The 18,325-nt window shown below is 39.8% G+C and overlaps 2 protein-coding genes across 2 annotated transcripts; both read left to right on the forward strand.

Annotated features, from left to right (window-relative positions):
* The first annotated feature begins 3,531 nt into the window (after positions 1–3,531).
* Positions 3,532–4,362, forward strand: LOC105825085 (olfactory receptor 7A10-like). Its single transcript, XM_012662764.1, has one exon. It carries the CDS (start codon positions 3,532–3,534, stop codon positions 4,360–4,362), a length of 831 nt encoding a protein of 276 aa, XP_012518218.1.
* A 7,762-nt stretch (positions 4,363–12,124) lies between these two features.
* LOC105825079 (olfactory receptor 7A17-like) lies at positions 12,125–13,078 on the forward strand. Its single transcript, XM_012662759.1, has one exon. The coding sequence runs from the start codon at positions 12,125–12,127 to the stop codon at positions 13,076–13,078; it is 954 nt and encodes a 317-aa protein (XP_012518213.1).
* Positions 13,079–18,325: the final 5,247 nt, after the last annotated feature.

The following is an 18,325-nucleotide window of genomic DNA, read 5'->3' on the forward strand; positions in this document are numbered from 1 at the left end:
AAGCAAAAACAAAAACCATATGATTCTCTCAATAGATGCAGAAAAAGCATTTGACAAAATTCAACACCCTTTTATGATAAGAATGCTTAACAAAATAGGCATAGATGGGGCTTACCTAAAATTGATACAAGCCATTTATGACAAACCCACAGCCAACATCATACTGAACGGGGAAAAATTGAAAGCATTCTCACTTAGAACTGGAACCAGACAAGGTTGCCCACTATCTCCACTTCTATTCAACATATGCTGGAAGTCCTGTATTTTTAATATTTATAGCTCTATTCAGACATTTTCCCCAGATCTTGTAATACTTCACATTTCTGCCAGAAAAAAATATAAGGTACCCATTCACTACCTGTTTAAACATTCCATCCACACTCAACTCTTCAACCTTTTCCCAGGCTGATGAGTTTGAGAGAGATTTCTTATTGTCTTCAACTATTACTGGATTTGAGCAAACATTCCTATATATGATCACCATTTTGATTTGTTTAGTTTTACATGTCCTTTTTTAATAGTCATCACATTTCAAATGATTTTTAAAGATGATTGTTTTTTCATTGATTTTTAAGGGGATGTTTTTGATCATAAAATGTTTTGCATTTTATGGTAAATATATGTCCACCTTCTTGCTTCTTTATTTGTCTTAGTGAAGACGGTTTGCCTACATGAAGATTTTATATGTAGTTTTGTACACGTTCATCTAACATGTCTTACGCTGACATCTTTAAACCTGCTAGTTTGTTGTGAATTGTGAGACAGGAGATGAACTTTATTGTCTTCCAGGTAGATGGCCAGTGATGCCAGCTTTTATTGAACAATCCAGCCTTTCCCAACTAAAATGAGATATAACTTTGTCATATATTAAATGTCCATATATACTGAAACTTGTTTCCTGATTCGGTGAGTAAATAATAAGTATCTGCTACGTGCCAGAATATTCCAGGACCATTATATATTTCAGCTAATTTTTGAGGTTGCATTCAATTTTGTTGAATAGTGGTGTTCTGAAATCACTATATTTAACGCGACTTCATTCCCCTGACATTCTTTTGATTTCATAACTTTTCCTTCCTTTAATTTTTTCATATATAATGCACTCATATTCATACACCTTTGCAAAAATTCAAAAGTAAAGAAAAAAAAGTGAAGTTTCTGACCACTTGGATCTTGCACTGTAACAGTAAGACACAGTACAAGGCAATGAATGTGTGTAGGATGTAATCGCCTCAGGGGTAAATCATATGCAGAATTTTATTCAGTGCAAAAGGATAGAAATACCATGGTGTGTGCAGCATTTTATAGCATATGATCTGGGGAGGCCTTTGCATGTTAGATGAAGACCAGAGCCAGGACTCGAATGTGACCATTGGACTTCTCAAAAAGAGATCAAAACCCAGAGCTTAAGAAAAACAAAAACAGCATGCCACACAAGAAAAATGGGAAAAGGACTGTCTCATCTGCTATCAGACCATATAAAAGCCAGTTGGTCAGATAAACAGAACAGGCACAGGAAAAACAAGTTTTGTATTGTTTCATGTTAAAAAAAAAAAGCCAAATTGTGTGGTTATTTGCATATTTCCTTTTTGAGTTATTGTTTATTGCATTTGTTCATTTTCTCTGTTGGAGTTACCTATCTGAAAGTGTTTTGACACAGAAAAGAAATCATGTTTGTCATTTAGTAAATTTATCTTTGTCTTTTATTTTTGCTGGCATCAAAGGAATATAACAGGAGTTGGAATGTCTCCAAAACTAAGGAATCTGAGTTTATTAGATCTTTTCCGCCCACCCAAGGTCTAATTAATGCTTCTCTCTCTCTTTTTCTCTCTCTCTCTCTCTTGAGCAGATGTTTTTATATTTCTTTTTTTTTCTTTTGTTTATTCGGTTTATATTTCTTTAAACACAAGGTAGAAAATGGCAATACCAAAATGAAGCCTTAAGGTTGCATGTGCATGGGAGATTTCCAAACTGGAATTTCTGAGTACCGTTTCTGGATGCTCCTGAGGAAAGATAATTTGATGTTGACAACTTGTCTGATATCCATTCCGTATTAATAGTGTGACTGAGATGGGAAGAGCATGTGAGTAACAGGGCTTCAAGAGGCCATGGTGTGCTGCATGCGTGTATGCATTCAGGCATACACGTGTGTGTGTGTGTGTGTTTGTGTGCGTGCTCTTTTGCATGCCTTGGGGTGAGACCAGGTTTCAAAGAAAGGGGACCTAGGTTTTCTATTCCAAAATGTACCTCATAAGATAAACACCAAAACTCAAGGCAATGGAGAGAAATAAAGAAGGGATGTATTTTAATTCATGAGAAACCTTTGCAATTGTATCAATAAAGTGCAAATGTAACACCATCTGGACAGAGGGACTCTTTGTGTCTTTATGTTTCAGAAGCTACAAGGCCATCTCATTCCTCAACATCCTCTGGCACCATCTCTCATCACTCTCCTCCTGTTCATTTCCCTGCCACATTGGCTTCCTTGTTGGCCTTGAACATCTGAAAGGACCACCTTCCACAGGGCCTTTGCATCATTCCTTCTTTCTGCCTTGCACACACTTTACAAGGAGTCTTGTGACTCCCCCTCTGTCTTCAGTGTGCTCTCTGATCAGCTGTCACCTGGTCTGCTGCCCTTGCCTGACCGCCCAGTACAAATTAACACCCCATCAACACTTTTCTTCTTACCTCTTTCTTTTTCTTCATAGGAGAAGAAAAAGGTCATCTGACTTAGCACATGATATTTTCTTTGGTTTGTATTCTTCCTTCATCATTGGACTGCAGGGACTTTTGTTTTATAGCATCATTGACTTATGTCTAGACAGTGCCTGGAACATATCAAAATTCAATTTATATTCTTCCAATGCATGAAAGATTTTCTCCTTAAAACTTCAGAATACATGCCCCTTGGGAAAGGCTGAGGGTGAGAGTGCAATTCCTAATGAGAGATGTCCATGGGATTCCCTAATGGAGATTCACACACAAAATATGGAAACGAACATGCTGTGGAATGGAGGTTACCAGAGACTGGAGCGTTTACAGTGGGGGTGGATGTTAAAGGATACGAAATTACAGTGAGATAAGAGACATAAGTTCCAGGGAAAGCATGGCGACTACAGTCAATGACGATATATTGCACTCTTGAAAAACGCTAAGGGAGTGGATGCTGCATGTTCTCACCACAGAAATGATGACTATGTGAAATAATGCAGACGTTAATTAGCTAGATGTAGCCATTTCACTGTGTATGCATACTTCAAAACATCATGTTACATATGAATTATTCATAGAATTTTCTCTGTCAAATGTTTTTAAAAAAGAAATTAACTTCTTGACTGTAGAGTATAAAATGATAGAATTTCTGACAGGTTAGTAATGCATGCATGTGTTATGGTCTCCTCTTTTTTTTTCTTTAGTAGTCATAATAACCAGCTGGAACCAGAAAATGATACACGAATTTCAGAATTTCTTCTTCTGGGGTTCTCAGTGGACCCAGAATTGCAGCCCGTCCTCTTTGGGCTGTTCCTGTCCATGCACCTGATCACTGTGCTCGGGAACCTACTCATCATCTTGGCCACAGTCTCAGACTCCCACCTGCACACACCCATGTACTTCTTCCTCTCCAACCTGTCCTTTGTAGACATCTGTTTTGTGTCCACCACTGTCCCACAGATGCTGGTGAATGTCCAGTCACAGAGCAAAGTCATATCCTACGCAGGCTGCATCACCCAGATGTACTTTTTCGTACTCTTTACGGGGCTGGACAGCTTCCTCCTGACTGTGATGGCCTATGACAGGTTTGTGGCCATCTGCCACCCCCTGCAGTATGCGGTCACCATGAACCCCAGGCTCTGTGGGCTGCTGATTCTAGTGTCCTGGATCATGAGTGTCCTGAATTCCTTGTTACAAAGCTTAATGGTGTTGCCACTGTCCTTCTGTGCAGAGTTGGAAGTCCCCCACTTTTTCTGTGAACTTAATCAGATAATCCGCCTTGCCTGCTCTGACACCTTTCTTATTGACATGGTGATGTATTTCTCAGCTATACTGCTGGGTGGTGGTTCCCTGGGTGGGATCCTTTACTCTTACTCTAAGATAGTTTCCTCTGTACGTGCAATCTCCTCAGCTCAGGGGAAGTATAAAGCATTTTCCACCTGTGCGTCTCACCTCTCGGTTGTCTCCTTGTTTTATTGCACAATCCTAGGGGTGTACCTCAGTTCCGCTGCTACCCACAGCTCACACTCCAGCACAACAGCCTCGGTGATGTACACGGTGGTCACTCCCATGCTGAACCCCTTCATCTACAGCCTGAGGAATAAAGACATAAAGAGGGCTCTGAAGCAATTCTTCAGAGGGAGACGATAAAGGTCTATTTTTCAAGAAGTGTGTGTGATTTCAAAGCTCTAAGGCTCAGACCTAGAAATTGTGATCCATTAGTTAAATTGTGGAAGTGGAATTTGCTCCTTCTATTTATTCCCTGGAATTTCGATTCCTTTGATCTCAGCTGCTTTATCAAATTTTCTCAGCTGCTTTACCAGATGCGTTGGTCAAAGTGATTGAAGCATGATGAGGTGCCCCTCATCATGTGCAATTATGTCAATTAAAAATAAAATGAAATACTTAATCAAGAAGGTGAAAAATCTCTACACTGAAAATGGTAAAATTTTGGTGAAAATAATTGAAAAAAACATGAATAAATGGAAATATATCCCATGTTAATGGATTGGATGTATTTATGTTCTTGAAGTGTACATGCTATGCAAAGCAATCAACAGATTCAATGCATTCACTATCAAAATGCCAGTGTCATTTTTCACAGAAATTTTTTTAAAAATTTTTAAATTCATATATAACCGCAAAAGATCTCAAATGGCCAAAGCAATCTGGAGCAGGGGAAAAAGCTGGACGGATTACACGACCTGATTTCAGAATACATTACGGAGATAATAGTAATCAAAAGTTGGTAAAACTGGGTATCCACATGCAGAAGAATGAAATCAGACCCCTTTCTCACACCACACACAAAAATCAATTCAAAATGGATTAAAGACTTAAGTGTAAGACCTAAAATTGTAAAATTACTAGAAGAAAATATAGAGGAAAATATCCATGACATCGGTCTGGGCGTAGATTGTTTAAATACAAGCCCAAAAGCACAGTCGAAAAATCAAAAATAAACAAACTGGATTGCATCAATCTAAAACGCTTCTGCATGACAAAGGAAACAACTGACATAATGCTGACATGATGAAGAGACAACCTACAGAATGGGGGAGATATTTGCAAATCGTATATCTGATAAGAGATTAATATCCAAAATACATAAAGAAATCAAACAGGTCAACAGCAAACAAGAAACAAATAAACCAAATTAAAAATTGACCAAGGATTTGAGTAGATATTTCTCAAAAGAAGAGATTCAAATTGCCAACAGGTTTATAAAAAAAAATGCTCAATATGACTAATCATCAGAAAAATGCAAATTAAAACAGGGGCTATCACCTCACACCTGTTAGAACGGCTCTCATCAAAAGGACAAAAGACAACAAGAGTTGGCAAGGATGTGGGGACCCCGGCAACACCATTGGTGAGAATGTGATTATGGAGAACGGTAGGAAGGCTCTTCACGAAACTAAAAATAGAATTACCGTATGATCCAGCAATCACACTACTGGGGGTATATGCAAAGGAATTGAAATCCATATGTGGAAGAGATATCTGCACTGTTGTGCTCATTGTAGCATAATTCACAAAAGCCAAGATATGGAACCAACCTAAGCGTCCATCAGCGGATCAATTGGTAAAGAACATGTGGCAAGCAGACACAATGGGACACTAGTCAGCCTTAAAAAGTAAGATTCTGTCATTTGTGACAACATGAGTAGACCTGGAGGACATGAGGTTAAGTGAAATAAGCCAAGCATAGAAAGACAAATACCACATGATTCCACTTATGTGTATAACATAAAGAAGTTGAACTTACAGAAGTAGATATTGGAATGGTGCGTACCAGTGTCTGGGAGGGGTGTGGGGAATGAGGAGATGTTGACCAAAGGGTACAAAGTTCCAGTTAGACAGACAGAAAAACTTCTCAAGATCTATCACATAGCAAGGTGATCACAGTTAATGCATTACATCTTTCAAAATTGCTGAAAGAATAGATGTTAAATGTTCTTCTGACAAAAAAATAAGTATTCGAGGTGATAAACTTATCGAGGTGATAAACAATTGATTGATATCAATTTGATATCATTATTCTACAATGTATTCATATATCAAAACATCACATTTTACCATATAAAGTTATGCAATATCCTGAATTTTAAAAAAAAGTTATGCGATTTTTATCATTCAAAAATAAACATTTAGTCTGGGCACAGTGGTTCATGTCTGTAATCTTAGCACTCTGGGAGGCTGAGGCGGGAGGATCACTTGAGCTCAGGAGTTCAAGACTAGCCTGAGCAAGAGCAAGATTCTGTCTCTACAAAAAAAAAAAATAGAAAAAATAGCCAGGCGTGGTGGTGCACACCTGTAGTCCCAGCTACTCGAGAGGCCGAGGCAGGAGGATGCCTTGAGTCCAGGAGTTTGAGGGTGCAGTGAGCTACCATGGTGCCACTGCACTCTCGCTTGGGTGACAGAGCAAGACACTGTCTAAAAAAATAAAAAATAAAAAAAAATAAGCATTTAAAATTTTAAAAATGTTTACACTTGCTTCTTGAGTACTTTCCTCATGACAGGAAGTGAAACTTTTAGATCTTAGTTCCTTATCTATAAACTTGGGAAATCCCACCTACTTTATGGAGTTGATGTGAGAAATATGGACTGTTCCAAAGCTCATAGGAAATTATCTCGCACAGAGCAGTTGTCCACTGGATAGCAGCTATCGTGACTATGTCCCGGTTCCCCATTTACTAAGTTTACTGTGATACCACAAAGATTTCTTGGGACAGGAAGTGAGTCTAGCCTTGCTCTGCTCCTGGGAGACAGCAAGCGGTAGTCTTGAGCTACAACCTCCATGCAGGGCACCAAACAGGGAACAAAGTGCTCCAGATGCCACCGTTCTGTGCTTTGTTGACTCACAGGCATTGTTTCTGACCCCCTTGCGCAGCCTGCAAACAAGCCCCATTAAGAATTATCGTTAGACTATTTCAAGCTATTTTACTTTTATTCAGCACCACCTCCCAACGCTGTTGCATTGTGGATTAAGTTTCCAACACACGAACTTTGGAGCACACATTCAACCGTAGCACTGGGCTACTGAGTCCAACATTTGGTGCCCCCTGAAGTCGGACCTGAGGCTGATGTGAAGGTACTTGGTGGAAAATGCCTCAAAATATCTACCCCTCACTGTAAAACTTGGCCACCACAATCTTAACACTCCAAGAGGGGGTCCACAGACCAGAACTGGTAGGATCAACATCAACTGGGAGTTAGTTACAAATGCAGAATCTCTGGGCCACCCTGAACCTGCTCAATTCGAATCTGCATTTGAACAAGCTCCCCCAGGAGATTCTTGCACGGGCGAAGTTGCAGAAGTGCTTGTCTTTCATATAGAGTTTTCCAGCCTACTCCCTTTTGACGTTTGTGCTGGGGAATTCTCTGTGGTGGGGTGCTGTCCTGTACATTTTAGATTATTGAGTGGCATCCCAGGATTCAACCCCCTAGATGCCGATAGCGCCTCCACAGTTGTAACAACCAAAATTTCTCCAGATATTTCCAAATATCCCCTGGAGGCAAAAATCACAACTGGTTTAGAACCACTGGCCTCATGGGTGAGAACTGGAAACATCTTGGCAGAGTACCAACCAAAGCTCATACCTTATTCCGTTTATAAGTTTGGGCAAATCACTTAACCCTTTCAAGCTCCATTTCTGCAAATGTACAATGAGGTTCATCCTACTACTGACTATCAAAAAGTGGACCTTTATTTTAAAAATTAAAGGAGACAATTTTTTTTGACACAAGTCTCACTCTGTCACCCGGGCTAGAGTGCAGCGGCATCATCATCGCTCACAGCAACCTCAAACTCCTGGGCTCAAGTGATCTTCCTGCCTCAGCCTCCAGTGTAGCTGGGGACTACAGGTGTGTGTCACCATGCCTGGCTAAATTTTTCTGTTTTTTGTAGAGACAGGGTCTTGTTACGTTGCTGAGGCTGGTCTCGAACTCCTGGCCCTCAACAATCTTCCCACCTCGGCCTCCCAGGGTGCTAGAATTACAGACATGAGCCACTGCACCTGGCCAAGACAATCTTTATAAGGTAGTAATCACAGGACAGTGTAAATAAAAATATCTAAATATACTTCTTATAATTAACAAATGTGTTATAAATAAAAGATGAAACGACATCTCTTAACTTGTGTTACAAGCATGGAACTCCTAATTTCTTTATCAAAAATGTCATGAAGCCAAGGAGTACAGTACCCATGATATTACATCAAGGGAATATAAATATAAATTTTCGCCCTTGTTGAAGAGGGCAACAGTTTTCTGGAGAGATCAAGGGGCTATGTCCCCAACACAAGTCAATGCTTAGAAATGTAGGAAACCTAGTCTAGAGACGTTCTTCCGTCTTAGACCTCAGCGAAAACTTTGCCTCGGGGTTGGGATGAGACGGTGGGAGGTCTGACCTCTGAAAGGCAGAAAACTTCAAGGAGAAGAAATAATAAAGACTGGATTCACTTAACTTTTAACTTGGTCTCTTGGGGACAAAGAATCTGTGCAAGAAAAAGTTCCATTTTGTGCAGAGACATGTCCCACAGGGCAATGATACGCTCAGGGTTGGATTAATAAGAGGGAAACGTGCCTAATGCCTAATATCTCCTCCGTGGTTGTCATGTGCAACCTTGGGCTGGAAGGGACATGGTTGTTTCTTTTGGAGTCCTAACGCTGGCTTGGAAACCAGTGCTTGACTCCTTCCCGCTGTCTTGTCTGACGACAGAGTTTCAGTCTCCACCATCAACCATCCAGGAAGACATTAGAATTTCTACACAAAGACCTTCCTCTGAGAGACCCCATCTGGGTGAGTCTGACAGACCAGTAGGTACTGCAGGAAAGACTCAGAGAGGATGGAAGCAGAGAACGTTTCCTCGAGGTCAGCTGAGAGCCAAACCTGCCCAGCCCAGACCCCAGGGATGGCAGTAGTTGTTTGAAGAGAGAATTGTAGGCGCAGAGTGGTTCCAATAGAAGAACAAATGTTCAAGGATTTTTGCATTTATGGGAAATAGAAAAATAAAGTATCAGCTGAGGGGGGCTATACATGAAAGTAGGACATTTCTTTTTTTATTTTTAAGACAGGGCATATCTTAGTATGCTTCCACATCGATGAGAAAGATCTAGACCAATAGATTGCTTGCTAACACTACCCTGCAACAATACCTTGTGAGGCATACATTTTGCAGTTATCTTCCCTCGTGCTAGGTATGCAGTTGAAAAAAAAAATTATTTACTAGGTGGAAAAGGGTATACTGTTGGGATTTGCTTGCAGTTATTTCCTTATTGCTGAGTCTGGATGTATTTGTGGGTTCGTTAGACATTTGCTTTTGCTATTGCAAATTTTCTGTGCGAGCTCTTTGCTTTTGTACAGTGAATGCACAGGATTTTTATTCCTGTTCCTGATTGCATTCTGTCAAACAAAAGAATTGGAGGCTGTTTTTTTTTTTTTTACCACCTTTGCTGTTTACCATTTAGTTCTTTTATGTAGGTATAAAGGCTCTGGGGCAATGTATGAAAGTTTATAAATTTCGTGTGGTCAAATCTATCTGTTGGTAATATTGTGTTCCCCTCATTGCTCTATAAATGTACAAAGTTCTTCTGCATCATTTGAGTAAAAAAAATGCCTTTCATACCTTTCCAATTTGTTTTCACATTGCTGTTTCTCTTCATTGTGCCTTTCAATCTTTTGTGATTCAATCTATGTCAATATGTAGCATTGCCTTTGACCATCATTTGGAAGGCATTCTTCTTCATCATTTGACGAAAAATTGCCATTATCTTTTGCAAGTATATTTGATCCACATTTCTTTCTGTAAAACAAAACCACAAATTTAGATACCTCTAACTCGATTATATGTTATGATCTCTATGTCTAGGTCTTTGCCATTTTCATTACGTACCCATGTTGAAATCATTAAATTATTGCTATTTTATATCTTGTTTCAGTTAATTATCAATATGGAAATAATTTAAAATGAACTGGTAAGAAAACTCATCATTAGTTTAAGATTAATAAATTTTATTTTAAATATATGTTACATTAAAATATGGCCAGGCGTGGTGGCTCATGCCTGTAATCCTAGCACTCTGGGAGGCCGAGGTGGGTGGATCACTCAAGGTCAGGAGTTAGAGACCAGCCTGATCAAGAGCGAGACCCTAATATTATTTCTTATCCTAGTAGTCTCTACTAAAAATAGAAAGAAATTATCTGGACAACTAAAAATATATATATAGAAAAAATTAGCCGGGCATGGTGGCGCATGCCTGTAGTCCCAGCTACTTGGGAGGCTGAGGCAGGAGGATCGCTTGAGCCCAGGAGTTTGAGGCTGCAGTGAGCTATGATGACACCACTGCACTCTAGCCCAAGTGACAGAGCAAGACCCTGTGTCAAAAAAAAAAAAAATCAATTGTTCAAATCAACATGGAACGGGCACGGGAAAAAGCAAGTCTCCTACTGTTTCATACCTTTAAATGTCTAAATTTTGTCATTCTTTGTAGATCTCCTTTTCTGAACTGTTTGCCTATTTCCTTTGCTCATTCTTTACATTTATGTGTTCAATCTGTAAGTGTCTTGGTGCCAAAAAGATATCAATACTTTTATCTTTTGGGCAAACTTATTTTTGATCTTTTATTATTTTTGCTTGGTATCAAGGAGCTACAAGAGGAGCTGAAGTGTCGCCATAACCAAGGAAGCTTTTTCTCCCTCCTAATCCCTTAGGAACTATCTGGGATTATTAGATATTTTCCCCCTCTCAGGTCCATTGAATTCCCCTCTCTGTGTTTATCAAGCAGATATTTTATTTTTATGGGTTTTCTTTTAAATTTTCTTTAACCAGAGGGCAGACCTTGGCCATACCAAAGTGGAAGCTAATCTGACACTGACAGCTTGCCTTGTCCATGCCTGTCTAACAGTATAACTGGAGGTGAGAAGGGTGTGCTGTTACCACGCCCCAGGAGTCCTCGTTGTGCATGTGTATCTGTGCTGCTTGTGTGTTGGGGGGGTGCCTTTAAGGGTGAGAGCAGGTTACAGAGCAGAAGAACCTGGGCTCAACATATTCCAAGAGGTTACATAATATAGAGGCAACATATGGAAAGAAAGAGGGGGTGCATTTCAATACAGGGGCCACCTTTGGAGCCGGTTTATTCAAGTGCAAAAACATCCGGACAGCGGGACTCCTTGTATCTTGGAGTTGCAGCAGCAATGAGGCCATCCCATTCTGCAATGTTCCTTGACACTGTATATGATCAGTCTCCTTCTTGCTAATTCCTCTTGCCACACTGAACTTCTTGTTGGCCTTGAGCCTCCGTAACAAGTGTCTTCCTCAGGGCCTTTGCACTGGGCAACCCTCCTTTCAGTCATACAGATTACCAGGTATCCTCTTGGTTCCCAGTCTGTCTTCCTGAGGTCTCTGTTCAAATGTCCCCTTGTCTGCTAGACTTCCCTGAACACCCAGTAAAAATTAACACCCCCATCCGCTCTCTCTTTTTTACCTTCTTTCTTTCTTTATAGCACTTGTCACTAACTGACACAGTACATGATTCTCTTTCATTTACTTGTCTTCTTTCTCCATATTTTACTGGAGGGACTTTTGTTTTTTTTCCAGCACTCTTCACCCATTGTCTAGATGGTGCCTTGGACACGACGTTCATTCAGTTTATATTCCCCAAGTGCAAGAAAGAATTTCTCATCAAAATGTTTGAACACATGACCATTTGAGGAAAAGCTGAGCATCATGGAAAAGAAATTCCTAATTGGATATGGGATGGGGGATCCCCTAAAGGAGACCTGATCCATACACAAATTACAGAAATTAATTTCTTGACTGTAGGATATAAATGATAGCATTTCTGACAGGTCTGTGATGCATGCTTGTGTCATGTTCTGTTTCTCTTCTTTTGTAGTCGCCTCTACCACATGGCACCAGAGAATTGTACAGGAATTTCAGAATTTCTTCTTCTGGGATTTTCAGAAGAACAGGGATGGCAAACCCTCCTCTTTGGGGTGTTCCTGTCCATGTGCCTGGTTACCGTGTTCGGAAACCTGCTCATCATCCTAGTCATCAGGGTATACTCTCACCTCCACACACCCATGTACTTCTTCCTCTCCAACCTGTCCTTTGTAGACATCTGTTTCATCTCCACCACTGTCCCAAAGATGCTGGTGAACATTCAGTCACAGAGCAAAGTCATATCCTACGCAGACTGCATCACCCAGATGTACTTTTTCGTACTCTTTGTGGGGTTGGACAGCTTCCTTCTCACTGTGATGGCCTATGACCGGTTTGTGGCCATCTGCCACCCCCTGCACTACACGGTCACCATGAACCCCAGGCTCTGTGGGCTGCTGGTTCTGGTGTCCTGGATCATGAGTGTCCTGAATTCCTTGTCACAAAGCTTAATGGTGTTGCCACTGTCCTTCTGTACAGCCTTGGAAATCCCCCACTTTTTCTGTGAACTTAATCAGATAATCCACCTTGCCTGCTCTGACACCTTTCTTAATGACATGGTGATGTATTTCTCAGCTATGCTGCTGGGTGGGGGATGCCTTACTGGCATCCTTTACTCTTACTCTAAGATAGTTTCCTCTGTACATGCAATCTCCTCAGCTCAGGGGAAGTGTAAAGCATTTTCCACCTGTGCATCTCACCTCTCAGTTGTCTCCTTATTTTACTGCACAAGCCTGGGGGTGTACCTCAGTTCCGCTGCTACCCACAGCTCACACTCCAGTGCAACAGCCTCAGTGATGTACACGGTGGTCACTCCCATGCTGACCCCCTTCGTCTACAGCCTGAGGAATAAAGACATAAGGAAGGCTCTGAAGGATTCTTTGGAAGGGAAACTAGAACAGGTCCAATTGTCCTGGGGCTGAAGGTGTACCCATGACGGCAGTGCCCAAAGCCCCAGAGCAGAGATTGCTATTGTTTAATCAGATCACAGATGTAGAAATTACTCCTTTTTATTTCCTGAAATTTCCATTTCTTTGAACCCAACTGCTTTATCAAATTTAAGCAACTTCCTTTACGAAGTTTTCTGCTCTGATATTAAATAGATTTTTTTTCCCCTCTGTCATTTTCCTACCTTCCCAAGATTATTCCTAACCTTGGGTCAGAAACAGTTTGGAGATTCCTATTTGCTCCGGAGAGTGACGAGCTATAGGAGACCCGTGGAATAAACTGCGATCGGCAGCTGAGGCCATTTACACAATTTCACTGGAGAAGGATTTCCGAGATCACAGTTTTCTCATTTTTGTGTCTGCCATTTATTTCTTTTTGTTAATATGTTTAATTTTATGGATACATAACAGTTGTACATATTTATGGGGTATATGTGATATTTGGATACAAGCATATAAAGCGTAATGATCAAGTCTGGGTAGTTTGGCTATCCATCGCCTCAAACATTTATCATTACTTTGTGTTTGGAACATTCCAAAACTACTCTTCCAGTTATGTTGAAATACACAATAAATTATTGTTAACTGTAGTCACCCTATTGTGTTACTGAACACTAGATCTTTTTGCTTCTATCTAACCGTATTTTTGCACCCATTAACCAAACCCTCTTTAACCTCCCTCCCCACTACCCTTCCTAACCTCTGGTAACCACGATTCTATTCTCTACCTCCAAGAGTTCAAATTTCTTAGCTTCCACATATTGAGTGTAAACATGCGACATTTGGCTTCTTTCACTTGACATAATGACCTCTAGTTCTTCCATCCATGTTGTTGCAAATGACAGTGTTTCATACTTTTTAAGACTGAATTGCACTCCATTGTATTTATATACCACACTTCCTTTATCCATTCATCCACCAATAGACACTTGGACTGATTCCCTGTCTTGGCCACCGTGAATAGTGCCGCAATGAACATGGGATTGCTGGATCACATGGTAGCTTTATTTTCAGTTTTTTGAGGAACCTCCATCTGTCCAGGCTGCACTAATTTACATTTCCACCAATAGTGTAAGTGCGTTCCCTTTTCTCCACATCCTCACCAACATCACCAATCATAGAGAAACGCAAGTCAAAGCCACCGTGAGCTACCATCTTACCCCAGTTAAAATGGATATTATCAAATGATGGAAAATAACAAACCTGTCATTCATTTCTCTATCGCTACCTTAACTGCTCTTCCTGATAATGTGGACTTCAACACACCAATGTGTTTCGCAGCTGGACATGGCATTTTACTCTCCTCGTTGGAATCCTGTCCTCTTTTGGCTCAGTGTCCACAGTGCCTGCTCTATTCCCTAGTAAAGAGTAGGAAGGCAAAAATTGTTTTTCAAATATATGTTCCAAGTGTAGTCTACACAGAAAGGAAAAATTGCATGAATCAATCGATACCATATGGCCTTACAGTCAGAGATGACTGTAAACACGATGTAATAATATTTTCAATCATACATTGAATTACTGTGGAAGATTTGTTTTTGATGACTTACATCTACTCCTTGAAGTGTGGAAGTTTGATGTTAATCCAAGTGAAGGATTTGTTGTCATGGTCTATATTATTTTATTGTACTCTCTTGCTGTTTCTACTTGAAAATTCCAGTGCTGTCTACAAATAGAACTCCTTACCTTGTCCAGAAAAATATTTTTGTCTTTAACCAATTGTGTCTTAAGCATTAAAGTGCAGGTGAGTGGGCAATATATGTATTTACTCTACCACCAATTTCTTCATTTCTTTTATGATCTAAACTCTTTTCAACCATCATGATCAAAGACAACTCGCCCAAAAACTTGAATTCCAATAATCCCTCTGGGAATGGAGACTTGTGATTCATGGTCAAAAGTTATTCCTACAAAAATACACACATCCTTCCAACCTCCTGGTTTCCTGAAAGGGAATCCCAATTGTAGTTTCTTTTTCATACAGTTATCTGGGCGAAAAAACATGAATAACCAGGTAATCATGAATGCTGCCTTTGAATATCAGAAAAAATGTCAAAAAAAAAAAAAGAAGCATCAGGTTATTCTGAATGTCCTCGTTCCATTGGCACTGATTATTGTATCAGCAAGCTGTTGCTGCATAACAAGTCACCCCGATACTAAATGGTCTAAGACAATGCTTCTTCTAGTGCCTGGGAGTCTATGTTGGGGAAGTTTTCTGGTCTGTGCTGGCCTCCTATGCATCTTTGGTCACCTGTGAGTTAGTTGGAGTTCTTCTATTAATGTTGTATTTGTTCTCTCAAATTTGGGGATTTTCTGTCTGTAGGCTGGTCTGGGGTGACCATGGTTGGGACAACTGGACACAGCTCCACATAATCCTTCCTGCTGCAGCAGGCTAGCCTGGACTTGTCCATATGGCAGAGGCAGGGTTACAATTAAGATATCAGCAAAAAGGCATCTAGACCCCTTGAGGCATACTGTCACTTACTTTATTGGCCGGAACAAATAAAAAAAAAAAAACCCTAAATCTAGACCAGATTCAGAGGTAGAGAAATAGACTCCACCTCTCAATGTGAAGAGCTTCACAGTCACACTGTGAAAGTCATGGATATAGAGAAAAGCAGTGAAGAGGAACATCTCTGCTAATGGTCTACCACCATGCAATTTTCAAGTCAATGAAAGAACTTTTATTAGATCCTTCAAGACACAAACCTTGAGAATGACTCCTTCCACCTCCATCCTCAGCAGTTGAATACATTTCTTGGAGAACAGAGTGAGGAGCAAATGATATGTTCAATGAGAAGCCATGAAAATTCCACTGCTAAGATTTAAAGAGTCCCCAGATATAAATGTCCCCTCACTGGCCCTCCCCTCCAGCTCACCATTCTTAGACTAAGAAGAAATAAATGTTTTTTTCTGTTAGATACCTCATCATGTCCATGAATCTTATTCTGACACATTGGTTAATGAGCTGGGGGAATTGTTGTTTCACTGATAACATTTCAATGACACAGGAGAGCCCCATAAGTGATGTAGGGAAGTAGAGAGGAAGGAAGGGTGGACTTTACCTGCAGAAACTCCAGGAACACAGAGATGGACATGCCATGAGCAAGGTCTGCAAGTAGAGCCTTCTGCAAAGTTCAACAGTGGAGGGTCCTTAGGTTTCTCTCAGCCCTACTCTGCTCTCCCTTCACTCTCCCTGTCTCAATTTCTGGGTGTTTTCAATCTCCATAGCATGAATATTCTTCTCTAGGTCTGATCTTTGCTCTATCTTGTCATTCCTACCCCTGTGACATTTCTTATAATTTCAATAGAGGCATGTATAGCCCTTTCTTTACATTGAAGAATTGTTTTATTTGAATATAATGTTCAGCTCAATGAATTTCCACAAACTGAATACACCCTAGGAACTCTCACCTGTGTTACTTTCTAGACACTCCTTCCCACCACCCAGGTAACCACTATTATGACTCTAACATTATACATTAGTTTTGATTCTTTTTGCATTTTACATAGAGGAATCATACAATGTCTTATTTAATGACTACCTTATTTCATGAGTTCATCCCTATTATTTTACATGGTTGTAGAGCAACCATTCTTATTGGTGTATTGTCTTCCAATGTTTGACTACATCCATTTTTATGTATCCCATTCATAAGCCAAGTATCTGCTGTCTCCAGGAAACGCATCTAACCCACAAAGATTCTTTCAGACTCAAAGTAAGGATTGGAAAACAAACTTCCAGGCAAATGGAAGCCAAAAGAAAGTGGGGGTAACTATTCTTATATCAGATAACATAATCTTTAAAATAACAAAAGTAAAGAAAGACAAAGATGGTCACCATATAACAATGAAAGGAAAAATCCAACAAGAAGACTTAACAATTCTTAATATTTGTGCACCCAACACAGGAGCACGCAGATACATAAAGCAAACCCTGTTCGATCTAAATAGCATGATAAACAGTAATGCCATAGCAGCTGGGGATTTCAACACCCCACTAACTGAAAAGGACAGATCCTCCAAGCAGAAAATAAGCAAAGAAATAATACAAATGGGTCTAACAGACATCTACAGAACATTCCACCCAAATAAAGCCAAATATTTATTCTTCTCATCAGCTCATGGAACTTTCTCTAAAATCAATCACATCCTAGGCCACAAATCAGATCTCAACAAATTTAAAAAAATAGAAATTATACCATGTATCTTCTCAGACCACAGTGGTATAAAATTAGAGATCAATTCCAATAGGAGCACTCGCCACTTCACAAAGTCATGGAAATTAAACAATCTATTGCTGAATGACTCAAGGAGGAGATCCAGATGGAAATCAAAAGATTCTTCAGACTAAATGATAATGGGGACACAAGTTATCAAAATCTGTGGGATACAGCAAAAGCATTCCTAAGAGGAAAACTAATGGCATTAAATGCTCACATCCAAAAGACAGAAAGCTCACAAATCAACAAACTAACAAACTGTCTCAAGGAACTGGAAACGGAAGAGCAAGTTAATTCTAAGCCTAGCAGAAGAAAAGAAATAACTAAGATCAGAGCAGAACTAAATGAAATTGAGAGCAAAAGAACTATACAGAAGATTAATAAAACCAAAAGTTGATTTTTTGAAAAGGTAAAGAAAATTGACAGCCCTCTTGCTAGATTGACAAGAACTGGAAAGGAAAGGACTCTAATAAACTCAATTAGAAATGAAAAAGGAAAGGTCACTACAGACATCACAAAAATACAAAACATTATCTTTGAATACTATAAAAATCTATATGCCCAAAAACTAGAAAACATGGAGGAAATGGACAAATACTTAGAAACACACAACCTTCCTAGGCTCAATCAGGAAGAAATAGAATTCCTGAACAGACCAATATCAAGCACAGAAATAGAAGCAGCAATTAAAAATGCTCCAACAAAAAAACGTCCCGGACCAGATGGGTTCACACCTGAATTTTACCAAACTTATAAAGAAAAACTCATATCCATACTGCAGAAATTATTCCACAACATTGAGAAGGCTGATATTTTCCCCAGCACATTCTACAAAGCCAATATCACCTTGATTCCAAAGCCAGAAAAGGACACAACAAAAAAAGAAAACTACAGACCAACATCCTTCATGAATATAGAGGCAAAAAATCCTCAGCAAAATCTTAGCAAACTTAATCCAACAGTACATGAAAAAAATAATTCATCATGACCAGGGGGGCTT

The sequence above is a fragment of the Propithecus coquereli genome, unplaced genomic scaffold, assembly GCF_000956105.1.
Source record: "Propithecus coquereli isolate 6110/MARCELLA unplaced genomic scaffold, Pcoq_1.0 Scaffold777, whole genome shotgun sequence".
NCBI lineage: Eukaryota > Metazoa > Chordata > Mammalia > Primates > Indriidae > Propithecus > Propithecus coquereli.